General features: G+C 43.4%; 1 protein-coding gene across 6 annotated transcripts in view; it reads right to left on the reverse strand.

Moving 5' to 3' along the window:
* The window catches only part of CELF4 (CUGBP Elav-like family member 4), a 104,248-nt gene that overhangs the window by 57,412 nt on the left and 19,226 nt on the right, over window positions 1-27,610 (reverse strand). For all 6 annotated transcript variants that reach the window (XR_015913614.1, XM_088529014.1, XM_088529017.1 and 3 more), the window contains exons 3-5: window positions 21,979-22,122; window positions 14,683-14,830; window positions 9,024-9,173 (exon numbers count right to left, since the gene is read on the reverse strand). Coding sequence is in view for 5 of the 6 variants with exons in the window: in XM_088529014.1 (XP_088385140.1) it covers window positions 9,024-9,173; window positions 14,683-14,830; window positions 21,979-22,122 (442 nt within the window). In the remaining variant the exon portion in view is untranslated. The remainder of the gene's footprint in view (window positions 1-9,023; window positions 9,174-14,682; window positions 14,831-21,978; window positions 22,123-27,610) is intronic.

Here is a 27,610-nt window from a genome sequence, read left to right on the forward strand (position 1 = left end):
TCTAAGTAGTGGGGAGACATGAATTATTTCTCTGTCTTGGCACAAGTGACCATGAGGGAAGGTTGCTTTATTTCTCCATAGGATAAACATCTTTTAATATGGTATCTTATCTAGGCACAACTGAGGCCTCAGACCCCTGTGGCCTTCATACTCAGCTGAGGTAGTTGTGTGACCCTGTCTCAGCCTCCTTTTTTAATAATAGTCATTCTTTCTCCCCATCCTGCTGACATGCCTTCTCTGTTACTGCAAATATTATCGGAAGTTAGCATGGCAACAAGTAATGGATCTCATAAGCCTGGAAAACGACAGACCTAATTCAGAGGTGGGATAAACTTTCCGGACTGTGAGTCTTTCTTTTAACTCTTTTCTAAATACCTGTGACTTTTCCAGCATCCTTTTTTAAGACTTGAGATCACTGTACTCCAGAATTTCTCATGCACCTTACAGAGAAGTCCAACCAAGAATACATTCCTGTACACACATATAATAATACTGCCTCCCTATTCCTGCTACCCATCCTCTCACTGACATTCCCAATAAACAGAGCTCACCTTCACAGACAATATGGACAGAAGGGCTGTGGACAGACCTCAGCTCCTCTGTGTGCTGTTTGAGCTGAAGTCTGCTGTGATCCAGAGCTATACAACTGAGTAAGGCCTGGTAAGAGCAATGGGTATGCAGGGGATACTAGTTTAGGGACACGGATATCATAATGCATCTATGGGGACATCTGGACTAGAAGTAGCATGACTCTAACTTGTAACATCAGCAAAAGACCTTGGATGTGTAAGCAACTATCTGTGTAAATGTGCCCACAGATACCACTTGAAATAGCTTTCCTTGTGGTCAGACTCTTGGAGATCTTATGTCCAATATACAGACATTTAAGAGATTAAAAGTGATGTAACATATACACAGAGGATCAGTTAGTGAAGTGAAAAAAGTCCAAAGGCTCCCGAGAGACCAGCGGACAAGTATCAATCACATCAACCCTGCTGAAGTCAGGTTAGTTTCACTGCTTTACAAGAGCTGAGGATCTGGCCTTGCCAGGGTAAACTAAAGGTGTACTGTGAAAACAGATGCTAATAGTAACTTCATTTGGCAGCTCAGGGCAAGAGCCTTATCCCTGGATGTTGCCTTTATATTAATTTGATAATTTCCATATCTCCACGAGAAAAATCCTGCTTAGATACAATTGTCTCTTTGCAAGATGATCCTGGCCAAGATGCCACAAGGTGACCATGGCAGATAACCTTCCATAAACCTGGAGACATAAAACAAGCCAATGACCTACTATATGGCCATAAATATAAATTTAACGAAGGCAGCACTTATTTATTAGGCAGAAGTCAAGAAATGACTCCCAAGTCCTTCAAAGAAAGTAGATCCATTAATGTCACTTTCTGAATCCTCTGCCTGATGCCAAAAAACAAGGATGATTTCCCAAGTCAGCACGAAATATCAGTACTTTAAAATTAACACCAGGAAGCTTTCTTACTACTGATATATCTATAGCCTGAAGTCCAACTTTTTAAAGGGGCATTCAGCTAGTGTTAGCGACAGCATTTAGCTTCTGTCAAAGAATAAAAGGATGGAGGTGACAGAATGAAGCACATCATTGTTAAAAAAAAAATAAAAACAGTTTAAGTGACTCTATAAGGAATTCCTCCTGAAATGCTGGTAACTCAGCTGCTGTGTCCACAAGTGAGCTGTTATGTGGGTTCCCGGGTGAAAATCCTCGTAGGACAGAAGAGCTGGAGTCTGCCCTGGTGCTCAGTGGTGTAAACCAAGAGAAGCTGCACTGAAGTCAGTGGAAGCAGTGAAGTTAGTTTGAGCTGGCTCCCACTGCATCAAAGTGGGGGTCTTCAGTTTTCCTTGGGGGTTGGATTGAAATTGTCTACCATGCAGTGTTAACTGTCCTAACTTTTGGGGTAAAAGCAAGCCAAGGAAACATGCTGTCTGAAATCAGGGAGCCCTGACTCCTCCAAGAGACAAAAGCAGGTTGTGGCACATTTTTAGCTCCTAAAATGACCTGGCATTTCACTTCTGTGGAAAGAGTCATCAACCTTTACACCAATATGATATCCACTCCCTCCCCCACCTCCTACTTTTGAAGGACTCTGCATTTCCTGACAGAGAGGATGTGGTTTATTCCATCTATATATTTCACACTATTTTGCAGCTCTGCTCCCTGTATGGGTCTACAACTTTGTGCTATCACCATGATTCTCAGCTTTGTGCTCTGCCCCATCTATTCATTCCCCTCACAATCTCTTTAGGTATTTTATACATCTCCTCAGAATAGCAGCTTTGCCATCTTAACTTCCGGGAGGGTGGGTTGAGGAGGAGAGCGATCAAAGAGGCAGCACTAGTTGTTCGGTGTGGGGGGAATAAAATGATAGTCAAGAAAAAAAAATCTGTGTGAAGGCCAGGATTAAAATAAATAAATAAATAAATGAGTGGGAGGGCTCTATTCACCTTCTCCTTAAATCCAATTTAAATCACTCTCTACAGCCCTAATCTATATCCATAATTATTTCATTTCATACAATAAGCTTGCGAGAGGTCTTAAGAAATTTATGTAGATTAAAATTCATGGGTGCCCTAGTACAGATTCCATATTATTAAGATTGATTAGGACAGCTGATGTTGTGATTAAAGAAGCCAGCGTTTACTGTTGTAATTAATTAGGTATTCAGACACAACAATAACTGCAATAATAGAAAGAATGTGCTGATCTGTCAGAAAACAAACGATTCTGTGTTTTATAGTCTCATTTTGCCATATAGGGGCTGGACACCACACAGTCAAAGACATGTTGTCCTACTGTCTCTTCTTGCAACACATCAAGGCAGCTATGAAGTCCAGGACGTTTGTGCCCCCTGCTCCTTCCTATGGGTTGCAGAAGCCTTTTTGTAGCATCCCCAGGTATTTTTGATGCTTGTTTGGAACAGTAAATGGGCCTACAATTAAAGACATATAGCTCATTGCTAGAATCAGGATTATCTTTGTTATAATAGTTCTGCCTTTGAGCCCATCCCTAATTAGGGCCCTGCTGAGATGGGTGCTGTGCAAACACACTGTAGGAGACATGTCTGGCCATGAAGAGTTTCTACTGGACAAAATGAGAGAGATACAAAAGAATCAGAAATGCAAATAGGGGCAGATTTTTTGCCAATTCAACACCAGAGTCCGTTACTTCCCTCCCTTTGCCTGAGTATGTAAACACGTAAATTAGTGTGCGATTTTAAAAGCTATTAAACTCCCTGTATTTTGGGAGAGCTTAGCTTAAGTCACATTTCAAAATAAAATTTGAGATCTTAACTTACTTAGGTGCCTCTGAAAACATTAGCACAATGCCTGCCTTGTATTTACACCTTCTTCCAGACCAGAAGAGAAAATATTTTGGCTTTGGAAAGGCTCCCACAGCTGCCTTAAGCAACTTCATTCATTATGGCTGCTGCAGGATCGTTGGAAGTACATGGCATCATTATAGTACCTTAGACTACAATTGAAGATGGCAACTTGTTATTATATTTTTAATGAGTGCATTCTTTCACTTATTTATTTTACCAGTAAACTGTGCTTTATGGCACATGGAGGATTGTTACAAATGGGTCAAATAAATGCTTCCCAGTCATAATGATGTTTTAGGTGCTCGCTGAAGCATTTTTGGAACTGCTGATGTAGAATATGAAAGGGAAAGCGCTCACCAGGGATTTAGGGTGGAAAAATACAATGAAGCCAAAGTTTTCCTGTAGCAAGTAAGTTAGTCTTGGGGCCTCTGAACCAGAAAGATTTCTAAGATATTATATATATAACTGCAGCAAAGGCTTTGGGGCTTGGTTTTCCTCTTAGATCTTCTACTGATGTAGGGAGATGATTTTTTTTCTGTCCTTCTGATTCACATTCTTTCTAAGTACCTCTTACCTGACATCTGTCAGGATGCCCAATGCCACTCACTGATATCTATCCCGATGCCATCTGATAGTATCTACCACGATCAGGAATGATCCTGTGTCCAACCGGTCCAGAGCAGCTGTGGGCCCAACCGCAGTACTGCAAGCTAATTGACAAGGTAATGGAGAAGGCTGTCAGATTAGCATGCTGGCAGCTCTGCCCCTGCAAAATTAGCTTGGGTAATGAAAATAATTACAGATGGAGTCTGAATCCTGTCTCTGCTGCAATGGGTGAAATTGATTCCTGCCTGGTAGCTCTGTGTTGATGCAGGGAAAATGAACTGATGGTCTCGATTCAACTCCTAAGACATGAGTTTCTACAGAACAAGAATTCACCCATGGGGGACACCTTTGTTGCAAGTCTCAGTGGTGGCTTGGAAACATGTGGGCATCAAGGCCTGGCTGCCCATTCGTATTGACAGCTAGTCCTCCCTAGAGAGGACTGGGCCTCAAAGTAGGGTACAAAGTGGAAGCGTGCTGTCTTTTTGCCCAGACATACCCTTTCTGTAACCTGTAACCAAGGATTTCTGAGGTGTGTACATGCGAGGAATTATAAAGCTATTCCTGGCGGTCGTGGCAGCCAAAAACTGTACTACTGTGTCCACGCCTGAGAACAGTGAATGAGACGACATGTTTAAAGGGATTATGAACAACAGATGAAATTCTTCTTTTGTTTCCACAACCTAAGTCCAGGCTGAACGCACTGAAGAAACCAGTGTACTGGAAAGCACTCTCCATCAGGGTTCCATAAAGCTGTCAAATCACATTGTTTATCCCTTGCTCTGGTCAAGCTGAACATTTCCTGGCCCATGAGGAAGAACCTTGTTTGGAGGCTGCTGGTCACTGTGGGATCTATTTCTGATTGCTTCTGTGGGCACATCCTTGGCAGAAGAGCACAGGGCAGCGTTCCCTGGTTTCTGGATGCTGAGGGTGTGCTCTGCTCCATCTCCCCTTCTGATTCCCTCATTCTGAGCCCCTGATCCTATGACTTCCACTCCTCTCTCTCTTTCATTTGCTGCCCCTTGCACTCCCAGTGTTCTGACTTCTCCCTTCTCCTTCTCTTCCCAGGAAAACTATTACTTTTGCAGCAAGCCCTTTGGCCAGTTCTGATAGAATCCAGTAAGGACAAGACCCATTACCAGAAAGCAGAGGGCTAATGGTGTGAGACACAACAGAAACCAGGCCAGAAGATAGTCACTATTGTCATATGCCATAAAGTGTTACAAGAGAAGCACTGATTTCTTGGTGGCTAGGAAGCTCTGACAGAAGAGAGCAATCCCTGTTGCTATTGCTCATGCGGAAATGGTAAATGCTCTTGTGCAGCTGCAAAATGGTTCAAAAGATTATGGCACAACAGATTATGCTCTTTGTCCCCACTATATGCTGTGACATACTGCCATGCTCAATACTGCTACAAGCTGAAAGACTAAAGGGCAAACATTAATAAACCAAAAGGCCAGTCACCAAAGGGTGACTAGTGGGACTAGTGGGAGGGGAAATATTTGCTCAGTTGTGTTTCTGTCCCTGCCAGGAAGTGCAACATGAGGCGTTATGTGCTGGTCAGGCCAGGAGAGGGTGAAAGCATGGCTTACAAAGAGCATGCATTCTGCAGTCACTTAATGAAAAATATTGTACCTACACACAAAGGTGGACATGTAGCCAAACTGTACGATGAAGGAGTTTTATTTGGGTCTGAACTGTGTGGATGTCATGCCTCTACAGATTTTGATTGTCCTGGTTTGTTATTTTCAGGAAACAAAGCACATATTGCTGCTGCATATAATGGCTTTAACTCACATTTGAGTTTTTTGTGGATTATGAAAGAGTATCTGAGAGCAAAATGCAGGCATTAAACAATATATGGCTTCATAACCATAGAAAGACTATGGTTATGTACATAATATTGACACAGTCATGTTTGCTTTTACTGCTTGAGATATATAATAAAAGTTGTTTGGAAGATGCTAACTTGGTACAGGGAATGGTATGTTCTTTTCATCTCTACATTGTTAGTGCAATTGCCTACTGAACTTTAATATTTTATTTCTACACTCGCATTTAGAAAGGCAGACACACAGAACCACAAGGCAGTGCCAATATCAGATGCTGCAGAGGAAACTGTGAGAAATATCATAATGAACAAGGATGGAATAAGCTGCCCAGTGATGAAAATTTCTTTCTAACTCCAAGCATTTAGTGGCTGGCTTATATTATAAAGCATGAAGGCTTGTGTCCTTTCTACAGTTTTATCCAGTCTAATGCAACTGTGGATATTCTCATTATCCACATACAAATGTCTAATCCTTTTTTTTTTTTTTAATGTGTAATCCTCTTTATTTATTTATTTAATGCTGCTAAGCTTGAGGTCTCAATAAAGCCTGTGGCAAGGAGTGAAGTTTTGGAGAGTACATAAATGTTCATGAGAAGGGATGACAATAAAATGGAACAAACACATGATATGTCCAACACCAAAGCTACTACAAAGAAGCTTGATTTCAGGGTTTCATTGCTAGTGAGGACAAGCAGAGGTAAGTAAGTGGTAAGCAAGCAGTTTTGCCTACCACTGTTCCCTCTATACCTCTGCTGTAATTTAGGACACTAGTAATCTATGGGGAAGCTGAACAGTAAGAAAGACCAGTGTACTGCTGAAGACATGCCCAGATAAATCTGAACTTTACATAAACCAAACTGTGCATGTTAGCTTTTATCTGCAGAAATGACCCTCTCTACCTGGGAGCAGAGGTTTCTTCTGGATGCCTCAAGCTTTGACATTCTTTAAGTTTTGTTGAGTTTCAGTTATTTCCTCATGCCTGCTCCTCGAACTAAAATGTGGACCACCCCAGGAAATGTAATTAGGATGCCTTGTTGTAGACTGGCATCCACCCAGCCTAGACCCACCAGAAGGTCCAGAGCTTGTAAGTTGTAGTTGAAAAGAATCTTTGTCCTGCTTGGGCTGCCAAGGCAAGGTACGAAGATCATAAAACTATGTCAAGAAGCCAGTGTTCCTAGGCCTGATCTTTTATAATAGCAAATCTTTTATAATAGGATTTGGCCCATTACTTGGAGAAGTAAATGTTGTACTTCAGCTCACCACCAGAATTCCTGAAGGGAAGCAAGGATGACTATCACCTCTGAGGTGTGTTAAGGTGGTGTCTGGGCAAGGTCTTAATGGTGAATTGCTGGCTGAGTGAATCTTTCTAAAAATCAGACAGAATCAGATTCAGGGCATTGAGTTTTGTATAATCTTAGATGACATACTTAAACCATTCTTAATACTTTGGGGAATTTGGAGATGGTAACAAAAGCTATCACTAAAGTCATTAAGATTCATCTGGAAAGATCATCTTTTCTCTGATATCTACAATAATGTATCATGGAAGATTAGCAAAAACAAACCAGATAGAGAAAAAAAGATAAACATGAAAATAGATGGATAAACAGATAGATGATAGACTGGCAAACAGGTAGATACTTAGACAGATGGTAGATGAAGAGATGCATACATTTATATAACCTTAAAGAATGGGGGCTTTCTTGCTGCTGTGGTTGAGTTCACTGAACACACTGAGGCTTCCTGCAATCTCCTGATGCCTCCATAAGATGCCAAGAGGCATCTTCCCATCCCTCTTCTGTTTCTAACAATCCCAGCTATTTCAAAGACCTCATCTGCCACAGGCTCTGTACATCCATCAAATGCCATATACTGAAATGTCTTAGTAGGGCTCAGAGATGCTACAAATGTGTACACATGCCTAACTTTTAGCATGCTAAATCCCTTGATTTCAATTCTGCTTAAAGATGAACTCACAACTAAATGTTTACAAGGTTTGGGGACAGGTAGAATGATAAACAGCTATTTTTTCAATACTCTTGCGATTTCTGGGCTTTCTTTTGCTGCATTTGCAGCTCTTTTAGTGACATTGTCTGAGCAGTAGATAGGTAGGACTTTTGTATTTCTATGATATTTTTCCCCCATAGCTTGTAAAATCCCCAGTGATGTTGAATCTTCTGATTTTTTCAGGACTGGCTGACATCAAAAGTTTTTTTTTTTTTTTTTTGTTAGCCTTTTTGGTTGGAGTATCTGATTCAGTGTTTGATTTTCTAGCAGACTAGATTAATCTATGAGTGCCCCAAGGTAAAATACACCTTTGTCAGCTGGTGGCTAGGATCAATTAGTAAAGTGTATTTACATTTTTATTAGTAGTATTATTATACTATTAGTAGTATGTGTATCGCAACAGTAAGGAATGTCTTCCTAGCAAAAGTATAGCTTGGAGGAGGCAGTTGTAAATTGACCCTGAAAAAATGTAGGTGCACATTAAGGCCTTGTGAATTCCTGAGCTCTTGATGACTATAGCATGCATATATTGATAAGCAATGGTAGAGGTTTAGGTGTATATCCTTTAATGTCCCTAATTCATTCCTGACTGCCAAAACTTGCAAAGTCACCCTCTGATATCTTTTGAACTAGCTACAGTCTTAAAATCCTAGAAGCAGTTGTGCAGTGTACCCCCCAAAAAGGTGAGGCTGAACCTGCTCTGTGGCTATATGAGAGGAACTTCAGTGTCAGTAAGGTAGAGGGACTGGGTGCAGTCAGTGTTTCAGGGACCGATGTTCCCTGGGACCATATTCTGGACTTCCCCCACCATATCCTGCTGTCTGCAAATGAATCCCAGAGGGAGCTACCGATGGTGGATGGTAAGAGATGCAGTAATCCTTTGGGGGCACAGGCTTAGCACTGCTCCTTCAAGACTGGCCAAGAGCAACCTCCCATGAATTCTACCTGGCAGATATGTCAGCTGATTAAGTCTCAGCTCAAATCTTCACTATATTCACCACACAAGTTTTCCTGGAATACATCAGAGGAGCACTCCATTCTTCAGCAGGTGAATATTCCACCCCCAACACAGCTTAGACGTCTGCCATCCAGATTTAAATGCATAACTTTTAGACATCTGCAGCCAGGTGAGATGGATCCCAACCCTTGGCCGAGATGTAGCAGCAATGCTAGAGTGAACACAGATTGAAGGAGCAGGCTGTGGGCACGGCAGTGGTCTGGCTTACCTGGATAAGGGTGGATACCATTAGCAAACACGGCTTCTGTGGCAGGCTGCCCATTAGCCTGCGGCGGGAGGCCGGTGAAACCATTCGCCCCAATGGGAGATGGGATGCTAGGCACAGCTGGTGCAGTTATGCCAGGAGGCGTGCTTCCACCTGCAAGTGGGCAGAACACAAAACCAGAGCTGGTGAGTACTGGAAACCATAGCTAGGAGAAAGTTACTGACATGACAGCTCTCACCACTACATGGAAGCCTTCTGCTAAGGCAAGAAAGTAAGTCTCAAGATTACCCAAAACTATCTCACAGAGAAAGGGACTGCTTGCACTGCCATAGGCAGGCTTGCCATTGCTAATCTAGTTGGAAAGCACTTAACATGAGAAAAGTTTATAAAACTATCTTTAACAGAGCGAAGCTTTTGTTTGCTGGTCATTGTCTCTAGACTAAAGCTGATGTCAAGCAATGGAAGAGAGTGGAAATAACCCCCTTCCTCGCCCACACAAGGAATATGCCCTGTTTAATTGTTAAATAATGTGGCATTTCTTTCCTAGATACCATTTAGCACCAAAGGCAAACCCTCGATCCCAGCTTTCTACAAGAGCTCCTCTCAATTTCTCTTAGGAGATGTCAGCTTTGTGGGCTGTTTGCACATTCATGTATATGTTTCATGTATAACTTTGCTCTGAACTTCTTCAGCATCTTAGCAAGTTTGGCAGGTCTATTTGTAGCCTAAAGGCATCCAGTGATATTTTTTTCAGCTTTGCTGTTTGACCCAAGCCTCAAAATTTAGTAGAATTTTAGTAGTAGAGGCAAAAATTGGGCTAGATTAATTTCTTTCATGGAATCACATCCTTCCCCTCTTTCTTGGACCCATCTGAAGTGGGGGAGGGCTGCAACAGTGCTGCTTCTCAGTAACCTTTATCACAGAATGGTTGAGGTTGGAAGGGACCTCTAGAGATATCTAGTCCAACCCCTTATCTTTAAGTTTGGGGCAGGATCCTCTTACCCATTGGTAAAAATCATTATAACTCCAAGGAGACAATTGAATCCTCTGTTATCTTATCACCTTCTATTTATTTTTATAATGACTGGATGTTCTACTCTTCTAGCAAAGTACTCAGGATACTTTTGGGACCCAAAAAAAGTTTTCAATAATTATCAAATAATGTTTCTCTTTTGCCAGCTTTAGGCATGAAGTCAAAAATTCTCCTGTCTTATCTTTGGCAATATGTTTCTGTGTCACAGTATATTACCGCCTGAAAGGACCGTTTGTGCAAGAACTCCTTTTTTAAACCACAGCAGTGTCCAATGATTAAATCTGTGCTGTTGCTTTAAAAGAGCCAATACAGATTCATGATCTTTTTGTCTCAATATATTCTTGTTTGAGTAGTCCAGAAAAAAAGACAATATTTTAACTCATTTCTGATACCCTGAACAGACAAGCTACTGCTGCCCCTTTTCTTATTCAAATGGTGTTGGCCTTTAAAAATGTGCTCTGTGGAGGTGTAGGGCGCCAGTGGTGGCAACCAGAGTACAAAGACAATGCTCTTAGCATATGCCATCGGCTTGCAAATCCCAAAGGCTAGTTAAAATTTCAGTTGCTTTTCTGGATCTCTCCTCTATTTGCACAGATAATGTAAGACTTTTTTTTCCTAAAATTGCAGCAAGGGATTTGTGCTTGCCGTTTTGTGTGTGAGTAAGGAAGTTTAGGCATATTCATCAAAATTCTTTGATTTTCTTCTTATAACAGCCCCCCTTGAGAGGTCAGATCTGCAGCTGCAGCAAAACTGGCACAATGCCACCACAGAAAGCACATGGCATTGGTGCATGCCAGTTGCAAATTACATCCCCAGGTTGAGATATCTTGTTCCAGCTCTATCAGATGCAGATTTACAGCATGGAGGGAGGGAGGAAGGCAGAAGAGGAGGAAGGAAGGAAGACCAAATTACCTTTCATTATTAGCCTCACCTGTCCATTTAACACTAAGTGGCATAGTATGTATGGTCATATGAGGAGATTGCCACCTTAAAACTGGGAGAGCTACTTCTTTCAGATTATACCAATAATGGGAGAAATACAAAACTTGCACTGAACTTTCAGAAACATCAAATTAATATCCTTACAATTGCAGACAACTGTGGGAGCTAAACGTGAGTCTTGATGGGGAACTTTCAAAATGCCACTAGACAGCATAAAGTTATCACAGAATGATTAAGGTTGGAAGGGACCTTTGGAGAGCATCTAGTCCAACCCCCCTGCACAAGCAGTGACAGCGACAGCACATTGCACAGGGTCGCATCCAGGCTGGTTTTGAATATCTCCAGGGAAGACTTCACAACCTCTCTAGTCAATCTACTCCAGTGCTCGGGCACCCTCATAGTCAAAAGATTTTTCCTCAAATTCAGGCAGAACTTCCTGTGCTTCAGTTTGTGGCCGTTGCCCCTTGTCCTATCACTGGCCACCACTGAAGACAGTCTGGCCCCCTCCTCTTGATATCTTCCCTTAAAGTATTTAAACACATTGATAAGATCCTCTCTCATCCTTCTCTTCTTTAGGCTGAACAGGCCCAGCTCTCTCAGCCTTTCCACATAGGATATTTAAGTCCCTTGATCATCTTTGTAGTTCTACACTAGACTCTCTCCAGTAGCTCCATGTCCCTGCTGTACTGGGGAGACCAGAACTGGACACAATACTCCAGATGTGGCCTCACCAGGACTGAATAGAGGAGCAGGATCACCTTCCTTGACCTGCTGGCAACACCTGCTGTTCCTAATGCACCCCAGATACCAGTGGCCTTCTTGGTCACAAGGACACATTGCTGGCTCACAGTCAACTTGTCCACCAGGACACCCAGGTCCTTCTCTGCAGAGCTGCTCTCCAGAAGGCCAACTGCCAGCCTGTACTGGTGCATACAGTTATTCCTCCTTAGGTGCAGGACCCTGCACTTGCCTTTGTTGAACTTCATGAGGCGCATTTCCGCCCTGCTCTCCAGCCTGTCAAGGTCCCTCTGAATGGCTGCACAACCCTCTGGTGTATCAGCCACGCCTATCAGTTTTGTATCATCATCAAATTTGCCTTCATCCAGTTCATTGATGAATAAATTGAATTGAATATTGTCTGGAATTATCCTCTGGGACTATCTGCTGCTCTCCTTTATATGCAGGCAAGCCAAAAGGCTAGCTTAAACTAAACATCTAACTCATAGATGATTAAAGATAAATTATATGAATCCTGTTTCTAGTATGGTAGTTGTGCCTGGATACAAGACTCCTGAAATTCCCATGTCCTGGGAATTCATCAGCATGAACTCATGGTCATGCCCTGAGGAACCTACTCTCCTGGAAGGGGGAAGTACAGAAAACCAGCTGGATTAGGAATGCAGGAGAAGCAGGTTCTGTTTTCTACAGCTTGCTTTGTAGACTCAAAGAAAGGTGAGGACACAAGAGGCTTTAAGATACCAGCACAAAGGCACAATGCTCAGCCAACGCCTTCAGTGCCTCCAGGACTTCTGGATTCCCGGTGTCCTTTTTCTAGCACAATTTTCCTTCTGCTTAGAAAAGATCAAAACTTTTTTTTTTTTCCAAATCTCCAAGTTCTTTTTCTAATGCTTTTTTTTTTTTCCAGAGAACTTTGAAATTTTCATTCCAAGTGAGAACAAAGATATACTTCAATGACTGGAAATCCTGCTATGAAACAGAATGATCATTTTCTATTTGGCTTTCTGAATGCTAACAAAAGCCAGCAGGAGAATTCATGTAAGGCTTCGAATATCTCCTGGTTACTCATGAATTGCTCCTAGTATTGTAGTCTTGCCTGCTCAGACATATGTGAAACATATTTTTTATGCATCTAATCTCAAGCTTTGTGAGTGTTGCAGTAATACACAGAGTCATTTCAAAGTCTAAACATTTCAACCAAAGAAAAAAAAATTGTGAATGGACATTTCAACAACCCATTACAGAGGTTTGTCATGAAGGAAGTTACCCATCCATAGGTGCATAGGTTCCATGACTGAAAATATATTGTAGGAGGAGTGCAAAACTCGCTGCCATGAAATCTGCTGCCCAGAGAGGTTGTGGAGTCTCCTCCTTTGGAGATCTTCCAAACCTGCCTGGATGCCACCCTGTGCCACATGCTCTAGGTGTCCCTGCTGGAGCAGGGGGGTTGGACTGGATGATCTCTAGAGGTCCCTTCCAACCTTAACCACTCTGTGATTCTGTCATTCTGTGAAATAGGTCAAGGGGTCATTTAATCCAGTATTGTATTTTTAGTCATGGGTACTCTGAAAAACATGTAAAGACCATGAGCCTTCCCTGCCCATACTCTGACAATAAGAGTTTGTCTCTGAAGGGCATGGGGCATCTCAGAAGAGATGCAGAAGCTGCAAAAAAGAAGAGTTGAGTTATTTTTCATATGCTACGTATCATGGCAGGCACACAATTTGGTTGATACATTGATATTTACATACCTATGTCATAGAATTCATTCTCAAGACTTATCTATATGCAAAAGAGGTTGTGTTCTTTTGTGGTGGGGCCATCACAAATCACAGCCTGGATTCAAGCTTTTCAGGCCCTGAGAGCATTTGAATTCCAGGCATTCTTTGTTTGACGTTCTCTCTGCTCCCACCAACACAAAACAAATCTAGCTAATGCAAATATGATAATCTTTCCAGCAGAGGGTTTATAGGGTGCACATATAATTAAGCCACTTTTCTTTTTGGATTTTCAGTAGCTCCATCAACTTGTTGTTTATATATTTAACGTTGTGTAAACATACATTTTGAAATGTATGGTGTAAGATTTTTGAGTCAAGTGCTTTTCCCTGGCTATCCATAAGCTGCTAGGGAACAAGATATCATTTTCTTTCTTCCTTTCTTTCCTTCCTTCCATTTTTAAAATATATTTTTTTCCTCCCTTGTTTTCTAGTATAATCAAAGGGAAAAATAGTTATCAGGTCCCATAGGCACTGGCACTCTTTCCAACAACAGATTGCAAAGAGGTGCAAACCTCTGTGTGAACAGGGATGTTTTCTGTGGCTGAGGTTAGCAGACTTTGATGCTTTAGGAGTGATCCTAAGTCTCCACTGCTGAGGTGCCTTATCCTCTTGCCATGCAGTGTCTCTCAGCCACAAGGTATCTTTCCTTGTTACTCCATGAACAGGTCCTTTCCTGCTCCAGGGCTCTCATGGGTTCTACTGTGATCAGCAATGAAGCTGCCTCTCCTCCCTCTCCTCTGGAACAGGCTCAGATCCTGCTCTGCCCAGCACTGCCTGCACCTCTGGCTGGCTCAGGCACAACTCACTTCTACCCTTCACTCCAACCCCTAGATGAGTTGGTCCTTCCTACAGGTTCATGCAAGGGCATTGCTATCCCAAGCCACTCCGAACACAGTCCCATCCTAGTGCAGCTCACTAGGGACAACTGGATGAGTGGTGGAGCTCCTATGAGGCAAGAAACTTGCAAGCAATGGAGGTCCAAGCTCTGGGTGAGATGGGGACAGAGCTGGCCACAGATGTGGAGCCAACAATGCCCCAGCTCATCCTGCCAGACTGGACTCGCTCACATGGCCACAGAGCCGGCAGCCCCAGGGTTTGACATGCTGAAAGCTTCTCGTTGGGTGCACAATGAGCCTCCCCCCACCTTGGATGCTGGTGCAGGGCCTTACCTGAGGTTGGTGTTATGGGGGCGGCCGCCAGGCCATTCATGTTCAGAGCCGCCATCTGCTGCATCTGGGCTGCGGCAAAGGCTGCCATGGGGTTCAGGTAGGCACCTTGTGCCACTGATGCCATGATCGCGGCTTGCTGCTGCATCAGCTGGAACAAAGAGAGCAGGGAAAAAATATCACGTGGTCACCAGCAGGGCAGCCCCGCAGGACATGCCTCTGCTTTGAAGATGTCACCCTGCCATGTCTGACCTTCCTTCTCGCCATGGGAGTAGGGCCAAGGTTCTGATTTATGGCAAATACCAGGTTTTCTTATGCCCCTTGGGAGGCCTTCAACGGGTCTTCAGCAAACAAGGACCAAAGCCCTTGGAGTCCAACCTAACCCAGGTCCAGCACCTATCATCTCCAGCACAAGCAAGCAGAGGGACTCTCTGAAGAGCTAGACAAGAGAAGGGGGAAAAACCCTTAGTTTTGGTCTGGAATGATTTTCTCTATCTTGGTATTTTTTTTCCAGAAATTCATCCAAGTGATACCTTTCTCACCTTTGCTCTGTCTGCAAAGAACAGAGTTGGGGAATCGAGTTCCTATTTTCAGACATTTTGGGGTAAGGATTTTGGAGCAGAAAGGTGTCAAATGGGTTTGTATTCTAGAAATCTTTCTTACATTGAAACCAGACTTTGCCATCATTATTTTACACTGAACCTAGCACAAAGGCAGTCCAGTTAATGTGTACAAAAAGGCTGCAATGGGATTGTAAAATGTTCCTGGTGTGAAGAAGGACCTGGATTGAGAGCTGGCTCTTGTCTCCCCTTCCCTGGATGTGCGAGCTAGGTGAGGTGCATCAGGAGGAGGCACTGGAGGCTTAGAAAAAGCTTGTCAAAAACAGGAAGAGCAAAGAGAAATTTCACTCTGTTCATCCCCCAGTCCCTGGCAGAGTTTGACTTAAAGATAATGGCAGGGAAGGAAACAATTGGTTCTTACAGTCATTTTAGACATGACTCATGGCTTTGCTCTCTCCAGAACAGCGAGTGTCTTTATTTTGTTGCTCTCTGTGATTTCACTGTCTCTCCCATCAAGAAATGACCACCTGATACTGTTATTTAAGCACATGGGACATACCACTCATCATTAAACAGACTCTAGAGTCCTGGCAAGGACTAGTTTCTTCCCTACTGGTCAGTTTAAAATTGAAATATTAGCCAAATTAGCCATTCCTAAACATATACACTAAAAAAAAAAAAACCACAACAACAACAAAAAAACAAACAAACCCTTGAAATCGCCACTCTCATTCAATTACTGACAATTTCCTCATCACCATCTAGGTACAGAAAAAAGCAACGTGCGCTTTGCCATTGACCTGCTGTAAAACCTTGGGCAACTTGTGTAAACTTGCCTTGGCTTCCCCAGCAACAAAATGAGGCAGAGGAAACCTGCCTCCCTCATAGGGGTCCCTTCAGATCTGCACATGAAAAGTGCTATACCCAAGTTGAGTAGTTTTATTTTCTGTAACCTAATGCAGATTGGTGGCAAGGTGGTGGCTCCTTCTTTGATTGTTAATTACCCTTTTTTATTATACCCTGCATAAGACACTTTCACATTTTAATTAGTGATATCCTGATCTTTGTAATTACTGATGGAGTGATTAGACAATCGTTTCTCTTATAGCACAATGCTGATTCCCCTTTAAGGAGTACATATGTTTCTAGGCATCACTGGAGTTTATTCTCCAGAAGAGGCACTGAGCCGGTGATTTTATTAATTATGCCAATGAGGGAGAGGGAATTTGTCCATCTTTAACACGGGACTGACTCCAGTGCTCTGCGCTTACTGGCCCATATCTCATTTCCTGTGCTGGGTATTTCACTTCAGGAAAGGTGAGGATATAACTGGCTTTATGGCTAATTGTGTAAATGATGGCTGTTTTCAGTACCTATAGGTTCTGCTTAGTACGGCTGATTCTCGTCTGGCTTTTGCTGACTTTTCTCTATTTCTCCAAAGTTAACGAGCCGCGTGTTCAAGCCCACTCCCAAAACACAGAACGATGTACAACCGGTCACACGTGGTCAGCCTGCCCAGCAGATAACAGCCTATTCTTCATATCAGAGACTTTCCTTACAGCTTCTAGGTCATTTTGGCATTACCCACTGTCAGATTCAGTTAACTAAATACAGACAGGGTTTTATCTAAGCTGGTCATACTGATCCCTTGTTATGGTTGATGTGATACAGGCAGTGGAGTCTAAACCAAGATACATGTTTCCCCCTCTTTATCAAGTTGCCTTTGGGCAGATGAACTGCAGCTTTGTTTCTGCCTATTGACTGCATGTGGAGCCCAAGGTGATCACTTCAGCTGCAGATACCAACATCGTCAGATGAAATCCTTCCCATACCTTGCTTGGGCCTGAGCAGAAGTTTTTGGACCTTAGTTCCCCAACCATTTTAAAGAAAAGTATTAATCTTACTTTGGCTTGTATTTCACTTGTGCTGCAAAATGAAATAGGCCCAAGATGGGCTCTATCTATAAACTCGGCTGAGATAATGCGTTGCCACTGGTAGTACAAATGATTGTACTGCTCCAAAGAGAATCTCCATTTTGCACTCAACAGAGCTAAGCAATCACTTGTGACATTATTTATGGCTTATGCAGCTTCTTTTCCTGCCTGTGAATGTATGTAAGCTGTTCAGAGTTAACTCCATAGTGGAAGGAGCTCCTCCTGGTTTGCTAAGTAACCTGACTGTGTGGCTTCTTTCATATTCAGAGGGTTTACAAATTTTCAAGAAAAACCAAGTTTGGAGCATATGACTTGGCTATATGCATGCCACTTCTTGGAGTTTAACATTATTTATGCATTTTTTGTTACATATCATCAGGGAGAAAGAAGAAGGTATTTTCTCTCTCCTTATGAAAACAAGAAAACTATTCCTAACCTGCTGATTGCTGTCTAAAGCCTGGTGGGTTTCAGTGAAACATTTGTTCAAAAATGCTCATAATCCCACAGAAAATGAAGTAGGAGCTTGAGAAGCAAAAAAGTTGAAAAAGTTGAAAACCCAACCCAGACCTGTGTGTTCACTGTTTCTGAATCAGAGAAGCGTTAATCATAAATACACTATTTGCCCTGCTACAAAGTATTATGTAGCTGCTAAAAAGTAATTTTTCCCTGCATTAATAGGGATTTTTTTAGAAACATCCTTCCAAAATAATTTCACAGTATGCACTGAATAAATATTGGAAGAAAATATTCTTCCCTTCAGCACTATCTCAGACCATTTAAAAGAAAAATCCTTTCATCTCCATGGGAGCTGGGGCACGGAGGCGGAGGGGGCAACTCAGCTTTTATGGTCAACACTGTAGAGTCACTGCAGCTCTGACACCCCAAGGTGACCACTTTTGATGACTACCAAGATCTGTGTAGGGCTAGATATGCACAGATTATTACTGTCCACAGTTCAGGAGCTGCAGCCATTTGCACAAGTCTTTCAGTGCTAGGGGAGCTAGGATTTACTGAAGGGGAAGGACTTGCTCGAGGCTGAAGAGCAAATGTTACAGTTGCCCATGCTGCCTTGTCCCCATCTGTCCTTACTCACTAAATCTATGCTTGTCCCCTGCTGCAGAAATAGAATCAGTCCCATGACTGGAATTTGGCCAGGAGACCGTGGCTAACACTCCCACCCCATTTTTTATGCAAACTTGATTTATGACTTTGATCTTATTTTAAATAATTTAAAAATTAAATAATTTATACAGTATCTGTCACTTTCCAAGGATCCTTCCTTTGTTCTTGCTTTGCTCTTCTGCATTTTTCCATCTTCCCAACCCTTTCTGTTCTGCACACATTTTCTTTTCTGCATTGGGGGGCAGCAGTGACATGAGACAGCTGCTAAGTACCTGCCACTTCCTTAAGAAAAGGACTGAAGGAGTTTTTGCCACCACAGCTTTTTTGTTGTTGTTCAGGATAGGATTTTACTACCACTATTAGTAGTCTGGTTTGAGTTTTCTTGCTTGCTATTTTGGGCTTGTCATCCCATTGCTTATCAGGGTCGAACAAGTCGCTCTGCTAATGAGCATCAGCCTCTTCCTCCACAGGCTGGGTTCAAACCTCAAACTACCTTTCATGGAGCCTGTGGAAACAGCTCCCAACACCCAGCAGACATGGACTCACACTGACCTGATCGCAAAACCAGCTGCTGCCCTGTGTGTGAACTAAAATAAATAATTGCCTCGTAATAGGAGAAGCTAAATGAGTGTGAGACGTTATTATTGAAAACAAATCAATTGAAGCAAAGAATCCTCTTTTTAGAGACCTCTATAATGAGCTCAAAATGAACTTGTCTTGGATTTTTTAATACAAAATAGGTGGGGAAGAACTCATGTGACTTTCTGTATCACTGAACCAGCACATACGGTTGATGGCAAGTGTTTCCTTGTTTGTTTGTGGGGCACATGAGGCGGGAAGGCAAAAAACAGGTGCAGAGCAGAACACACTTTGCCTCCTGATATTTTTGCCTCTATGGCCATATGGTTGCTTAACCTGAGGACTAGTTGTTTAGCCTATGCGAGGCCATCGCAGCTGTCAAGGCTAAGGTTGGTCAAGCCGAGGTAGCGAGCAGCAGTGGTGAGCAAACTGTGGCATGGCCACTTGCTGAGCTGCAGAGGAAGCAACTTACAGGGGAACTGGGACTTAGATCTGTCCTGGTAGCAACAATAATGACTGCTGGTCAAGCACCGATGGGCTGAGATCCTCCTAGCCTCTCCCTAGTAGTGCTGCTTTCATATGGCTGAAGGGACTTGAGTGACAAGCCTGCAGCTGCCCACTGACCTCTTAAACAGCCTCCCCACATGGATTTCTGATGCACTGGCTACTGTGATGCGTGAAAACCTCTTTGTGGGTAGCTACTGCTACCCTAGCGATCTGCATGTGGGATCCTCTGGGGAGATTCAGCATGCACCCCCTGCTTGGGGGGCTGTGACAGCCTCCTCCATGGGGACAGACCCCTAGAAAACCTGATTAACTAGCTCTTGTGGGGCTACTTGGGGATTCTTCTATGGAGATAGCACTCAAGCTTGAGCTTCAATGGGAGAGCTGGGAGGACAATTGAGTGCAAACCAGAGAGCCCGGGATCTCATACTAGTCCTGGCCTCACTACTAAGCACCAAGGTAGTTCTTAAATTTTTGTGGACATCTGGTCTGTGCATAAAGCACCAAGGAAGGCAGCACAAGAGACATGTCCCTAAGGGAGACTGGAAAATAAATAATCTTGGTCATCATCTTCAAGTGGAGAAATGAGGCCAGGGGTTGAATGATTCACCCAAGGTGACACAAGTTGCTGATGGAAGTGGCCTCAGTGGTCAGTGCTGTCCTGCTCTTGCATTTTCACCGTTTTATCTTCCCTCCTCTTGACTTGCCTTAGCTCTCAAACTTCAACTGCAAGTTTTGGCTGAATAAAACTGCCCCTACTATTCCTCCGTCCTCTATCGATCTCGCCATCTCCTGCTGCCATTTACAAGGTGCCAATCACCCCTGAATTTACGAGGTGCCAATCACCCCTGATATCTAAGAGCCGGCAGCCCAAGGTGTATTAATCGGATCAAGGGAACGTCCCACAGTCCGAGCACTCCCTTCCTTTTCCTTTTGTGTGAGATGCTGAGATGAAGCAGATAGGGAGAGACACAGATAGTGAGGTTGATTGAGAGTCAGGATCTGAACACGCTCTGGATGCACAGGCGCCACACAGAAATGTGATCCCATCATTTAGACAGCTCTGAAGTCCCCAGGGTAATTGGTGTCAGCAGCTTATCATATCCAATGGGTCAAGATCTAAAACTTATTCTTTCACCCTTATTAGCATATTCACCAGGGAAAAAAAAAAAAAAAAAAAAAAAAAAAAGGATCGGTCCAATTGTGCTTTCACAGAAATCTTTAGGAAAAATATTCACTGGATTCAAGGGGAGCAGAAGCAGACCCAAGAACTGTTTTTACTTTCTCCAGATATAAATACTCATTCAAGCATTTATCCTCAAAATGTCCAGTATTATTTTGTGGTTAAAAGTAAAAGGACAGAGTTCATCCTCCCTTACACCAGTATAAACCTAGGCTAACTCATTTATCCTGGTAATTAGAAGAATTAATCTAGATTAAAAATAATGTAACCAAGAGGAGCTTTTGTCCTGCGCATCAGGACAGCCATCTTTACCACCTCTCCACCTGCCTAATAGATGCCTGTAGCATAATGCTACAGCTGCATCTTCTGCCTGACAACCTCCGCAGATGCTCATCTCCAGCTGCCCATGGGTTGTCCTCCTGTTCAGTCGCCTGGTACACTGGGCACAGATGTTGCCATCCCTGCCAGGCCGCTGGCCACTGGCCTGCACTCGGTTATGTCTCTTTTACCCTTGATGATGCTGCAGCTTTCCCCAGTCAGGAGGGCAGTAAAACACAACCAGGCTATGCAGGAGAGAGTTCTGTTGTATGAGAAGAGAAGGGGCTTCTCCTTCATTGATGGGGAATAAAAATGAATTAGAAAATGAAAGGAAAAAATTGAATTTGTCTGATGGGGAGAGAAGAAAAAAGGCCCAGAATAGCACCAGGGATTGCAGCTAGGAGGAGAGGGGCAACTTCTGGAGCTCCTACAGTGCATCCTCGGGACTCCCCAAGGCCGATACAAAGGGCTGACTGGATTGTATCAGCAGTTTACTTATGCAGATGATTTTTGGTGAAGGACAGTTTTGTGGAGCCATGACTTTGTGATGCATATGTATGCCTAAAAATGCTTGTCTCAGCGGCTACCATTCTATTTGCGACCACACCAAAGGTACCCACAGTCATGCCTGTGAAAGTATGAGTCTGGCCAAATACATCAGCCTTCAGCACAATCTGGGTGGCCTGGTCACAGAGGAAGACAAGAAACCTGGGTGCCTGCCCAAGGGCTGGATGGCACTGACACAGAACAGAGAACTACAGTGAAGTGAATTCAGAATCAAATGTTTTCCAAATCCTTGAAGGTTGGTGGTGTCTGGATTGGATGGCAATGGAAATGTCCTGCATGGACACACACTCAGTCATAGTTTGGCTACTACTAGAGGCACCTACTGCACCTCTGGGACTTCTTTGGAAGATGCCTCAGTTTACACCAGAGAGAATGGCTTGGTTTTCTCCCAAAGTGGAACTGATTTAAAGAAGGAATCACTGGATCCTCCTCTGCTTTGGTCAGTTGTTCCTCTGCTCAGGTGTGCTTTTGTGCTGTCCTAGGTGCTACCCCTGTCCCCATGAACATGCAAAGAGTCTGTGTCTATACTTACTGCCTGTGCATAGGCACCATACGCTCCAAACTGGATGGCCATGGGGTTGAACATGCCCATCTGTCCTGCCATTTGCTGCATGCGTCTCATTGTACGCTCCTTGTCTGTATCTGCAAACTTCACCACCAGACTCGAAGAGGCTCCCTGTAGATCAGGAAAGAAAAGGAAAGATACAAGGGATTAGCCAGGTATATGTTGATTCATGCAATCCACATATCTGACACATATTTGCTAGTGTAGGATCCAGCTGGGAGTGCTTTTCCTCGACAACTTCTCAGGCTTTTACACTGGACATTTGCAAGAAGCTGAGAGCATCAGAAAGGAATGAAACGATGCCTCAGAGTGAATGAATGGGGTCATCAGGCTAATTCTTAGTTTTCTCCAAAAATCAAACTTCCAGAGTGTCATTAACATGCTCTTTGAAAAAGAAGTCACCTCATTCTTTCAACCTATAGAAACCCTCTGGCCTATTAGCTGTTATCACAGGACAAAAGATCTGGGCTAGGTGCACCAATATATACATGTCAGATCCTCTGCACTAGGTCACCCTTCCACACAGCAGTGTGGCAGGGTGGCAATGGGGAGACAGTCGCCTGGGGAGCTGGGCTGCTGCCGAGCCTGGGAGATAGGCAGATGAGCTGTCAGGAGACGGACAAAGAGGAACCCAAATCATTGCATTCCTACAGTATGCTTCCCTTTTGATACACGGGTATTCACTGATGGGAAAAACAGTCAGGTGGGAAACTACCAGCTCAGCCTCTAGCAGTGGCAATAGAGGAATGCTGGGTCATTGTGCTGTTTTTCCAGCAGAGGTGGGAATTTCTGGGATTGTACAGGGGGAGTGTAATTAACTTGCTTACACACACACACCTATGTACCTGTAACAGGGAAAAATAGTCTCAGTGAAAGCAGAGTTGCTCTGCTACAAGTTTGGAATAATGTAGTAAACCATAACAATACACGTACACATATATAAGTCCAAGCTATGCATATTCAATAGCTTCTCCAGATCCTCAGTTATGAATAAAGAATTGAGGAATTAACTTGCTAAAAAACAATCTAAGGCCACACAAAGAGCAATGTTCCCCTGGATAAGCAGCGTTTTCTGGGAGGAAGAGTGTTGCAGATAGTTAGGGAATGGCGGCCGGAAGATATCGTGCTGTACGGAAAGATAGGGCCCCTAGTAGCCAATAGCATTTAGTTTATGATGTAAGCAGACGGCTGTGACGTTGTAAACCTAGATATATAACACCTTGTTACCCATCAATAAATGCCATTTGCCGTCCACCACATTGGTGTCAACTAGCTGATGGCCCAAGCGGCTTGGGGGTGGTCGCCGTGCCGTCCCTGAACCAGGTTGCCGCGCCGTTTGAACTGCAACAGAAGAGATCTTTCTTTTTGACCCATTACTTTCTCTCTAATAAATCTATATCCCACTTGAACAATGTGGTGAAGAACAAGGGTTTGAAACAAATGACTTAGAAAAACAAAGGGAGGGAGAGCCTCATTCAAGGGTGGAGAGCAGCCTCCAAAAGTTATTACAAGAGCAAAACAGAAAGCAGGGGGGATAAAAGGTGGGGAAAAAATCAACCAAAATTCCTCTGCATTTCTGTGCATTTCTGCTCAAAGCTAGGCAACTTTCCTTTTTTTTTTTTTATCACATGATGTAGTTATTGATCCTTCCCCAAATCACACTCTTAATTGCAAGTCATGCTAATTATCACCTGGACCAGTCCTTAATTAGATTTCAACACTCATTTAATTAACCCTGATCCAAGAGACTGTTTGGTAACCTGGATGTAATGATTTAAACCTATTTGCAGCTGTATTGGAGGGAGGCACTTGTCCACAGCAGATTAGGTAGTTTAAAGCTGCTTTTGTAGCCCACAGAGTGGCTGCTGCAGTATGGTAGGCAGAATAGAACCTGGAGGACTGCAAAGCTGAGTAGAGTGAATAAGCACTCATCTCTCTAAGTGAGTTTTGAAGATATAACCTGCACTGTTTAGTAGGACAGGGAAGTGTAAATAAGTTGCTGTCTTCTTCCTACGCCTTTTCTTTCTCTCCCTATTTGCCCTGGAAGTCGTGGGGTCAGAGATCTGCCTTGGGGACTGGCTGATGCTTTGCATTTTTGAAAAACAAACTATTATTGTAAATGGCACTATGAAAACATGGGTAACTTCCATATGAAGTTCTTGCCCTTGGAGTGTTCCTCCCTCCTGATGTGAGTCATAGTGACTGCACAGCAGCTGTTTGACCCCATGGAATCTGAGACTGCTTCTTATGAGATATTTTTCTGGGTTGCCTGTCACAGCAGGACTTTGAGGTTCTTTGAACATCATTTCATATACACAGGGCAGAAAGGCCTTTGGCAAATCAAAGCAAGTTAGAGCATGCACAATGAAGAAAGAGGAGGAAAAGGAGCTTTTTTGTTTGTTTCTTAGAGAGTGCTCTCTGAAGAGAGATATGTGTAAGCACTCAATAGATATGTAGCCAGTAGAGCTGCTGCATTGGTTGTGAATATGAAGGTTAACCTTGGGGTGGAAAGGGTTCCCTGCATCTTGTCCTTTCACATGGCCTGAAGGAAATCAGACAGCAGAATCTATCGGATCATTCCATGCAGAAGTCTTAGTGGAGGAGTCAAACAACGCTGCTTACCTGCATTAACTGCAAGATTATTGTCTGCTCCAGTGACTTCATAGAAGTCACTAATCATAGAATCATAGAATGCTTAAGGTTGGAAGGGACCTCTAGAGGTCATCTAGTCCAACCCCCCTGCACACACAGGGTCACCTAGAGCATGTGGCACAGGACTGCGTCCAAGGGAGTTTTGAAGATCTCCAGAAAAGGAGACTCCACAACCTCTCTGGGCAGCCTGTTCCAGTGCTCTGTCACCCTCACCGTTAAGAATTTTTTCCTTAAGTTCCTGTGGAACTTTTGATGCTTTAGTTTCTGGCTGTTTCCTCTAGTTCAATCCGTGGCCACCACTGAAAAGAGGCCAGCACTATCCATCCACTGGACTCTCTTCATTAGCTCCATATCCCTCTTGTACTGTGGAGCCCAGAACTGGACACAATACTCCACATGCGGCCTCACCAGGGCTGAGTAGAGGGGCAGGATCCCCTCCCTCGACCTGCTGGAGATGCTCTTCTTAACGCACCCCAGGATCCCATTGGCCTTCTTGGCCACGAGGGCACACTGCTGCCTCAGGGTCAACTTGTCATCCACCATGACACCCAGGTCTTTCTCTGCAGAGCTACTCTCCAGAAGGTCGGTCCCCAGCCTGTCCTGGTGTCTGGGGTTATTCCTCCCCAGGTGCAGGACCTTGCACTTGTCTTTGTTGAATTTCATGAGGTTTTTCACTGCCCACTTGTTCAGTCTGTCCAGGTCCCTCTGGATGGCAGTGCAGCCCTCTGGGCTATCAGATACTCCTCCCAGTTTGGTATCATCAGCAAACTTGCTGAGGCAGTGCTCCGTCCCTTCATCTAGGTCATTGAAGAATAAATTGAACAGGAATGGACCGAGTGTTGTCTAATCTATTAGACAACATTAGAAGGACCATGGAATGGGGCAGATGTTCAATGGGATAAAATCCCTGATACCTTCTGTGGAAGAATGGCCTGAAAAGGGGGAAACAGAGAAAAACTAGGGCCTAACCGAAGTTTTGGCATTACAAAAGCTTGCTTGGGGTGATACACAGTTGCCACTAACCAGGATGGCTGGTACGCATGGACTCGGCTCCTCCATGGTTCCCTAGGCAACACAATCTGCCCTCCATGCAGCTGCAAAGGGGAGTAATGGAGGCTGGAGCGGAGTGAAGACACCGCGGCCAAACTCTGTTGCACTCCCTGTGCTGGGTTGCTGATAAGCCACACAGTAGCTGTCCAATGGGAGATACATGATAACATGTCCGGTGCTGAGCCAGCAAGGGTGGCAAATCACGCCTTTCGCTTGAACTTTGCTCATTATAATGTCAAAACACACCTCCATCCCAAAAGTTACCTGCCTCCGAGGTATGACCATTCCTCACCGAGCATGTGCTCTATTATTTTGATTGACTGTACCTTTAAATGAAAGCAAGAAACTTCTTCACCAATCAATAACAATATTAAGTATGAGTCTAGTCACTCAAGCTCCACCTGAATGTAAAGAAAAATATAAAAGGTGAACTAAGGATGAAAAGGAGGTGGGAAGAATCCATCGTAACTCTTGGGTCAGTTGACGGGCTGAGTCCCCTTTCCTCCCCTCAGGTCAGGACGCCGTCTGAGGAGACTGAAGACTGAGAGCCCTCTCCCATCTTCTGGGGTGAGTGATGATTGCACATTTGAACATCAGAGTTAGCGAAAAACCCCATGCTGTAGTAGAGAATTTCCTGTACTGACATCTGAAACCTGCTTTGTAAATGTTGTATTTGAATAAATCATACTGTTTGTGAACTCGACTACTTGTTTGGGGGGGGGGCGATCGGACCTACGGTCCACAGACTGTTTGTGAATCTGATACTGGCAGAGTTGGGCATATAGGTAACAGTATTTGATATTCCCCACCACCACCACTACGGCTTTCAAACTGCAACATTTTACACCTTCATCTAGACTAATTCTTGCTTTCCTCAAGCAGTTGAATCATGGTGTAAATCAGCCTTTGTCTGCTGATAAAGGCAATAGGCCTGATCATTTCCATCATTTATTAGTAATACTCAAGCTGTGTGTAAATTCTGCATTTTAGCAAGTGAAAGACATATTTATTTCTCTACCTTGCAGATTCACAGTCAAAAGAGGCTGTTACAAAACTGAGCATTCTTACTAGTGCTTCTGTAATAGGCTACTTGGAAATAGCATTTATCTCCTTTCCCATCATATCAACCTCCTTTTTCAAGTATTTTGGTATGTTCTGATGAAAATAATAATATAAAGGCTAAGTATTATTATGCTTTCCTCATTTTCTCTTGGGCCAGCAGGTCTACTTAATATGACTCTCTCGCTTCCCATCCCCTTCCTGGAAGTGGTAATGAATTGTTCCCCTTAGTCAGCAGAGTTAGATGTTTTCTAGGCTGGCGGGGAGAGGAAAAAGATGGAGGAAAAATCACCCTGTGCCACATTCACTTTGTAATCCCTAATCAGAGTCCTCTGTGGGAAAAACTAATTTCCCAGCCTGTCTTGACATGTGAAATAAAGTCATTCTTGAAAATGGAGCTTGACAGGTTGCTTGTGAAATTTCACATTCAGCTAAAAATAAAATATCCATCCATTGATATTTAATTTAAAGGAAAAGGAAAGCAAATCTTTTGCCTGGTTGTCGGGACTGCTTTCCATTAGTTATGGCCTTCTAAATGGACTGTATACACAAATTGGAACATAAGCTTTAAAGAAGACCAAACAATACGGCACAGCATCAAGGAAATGTGCTACTGTCTGGAACAATATTCACAGGAAAAGTTTTGAGATATTGTTTTCATGCTGAATACATGCATAAATTTTCTTATCCTGTCAGTCCCCTAAGTCACTTCTGACTCAGTTATCTAGCTTTACAAATGCTTAGACATCCTTTTTCTTGAAGAGTTAGTAATCTTTGCCCTAATTCATCAATGTTCTTAAGCTCGTGTTTAAGCTTAATCAATGTCCCATTGGAGGTA

Source organism: Tinamus guttatus, unplaced genomic scaffold, assembly GCF_059628265.1.
Source record: "Tinamus guttatus ecotype Peru unplaced genomic scaffold, ASM5962826v1 Tinamus_guttatus_pri_ptg000320l, whole genome shotgun sequence".
Classification (NCBI taxonomy): Eukaryota; Metazoa; Chordata; class Aves; order Tinamiformes; family Tinamidae; genus Tinamus; species Tinamus guttatus.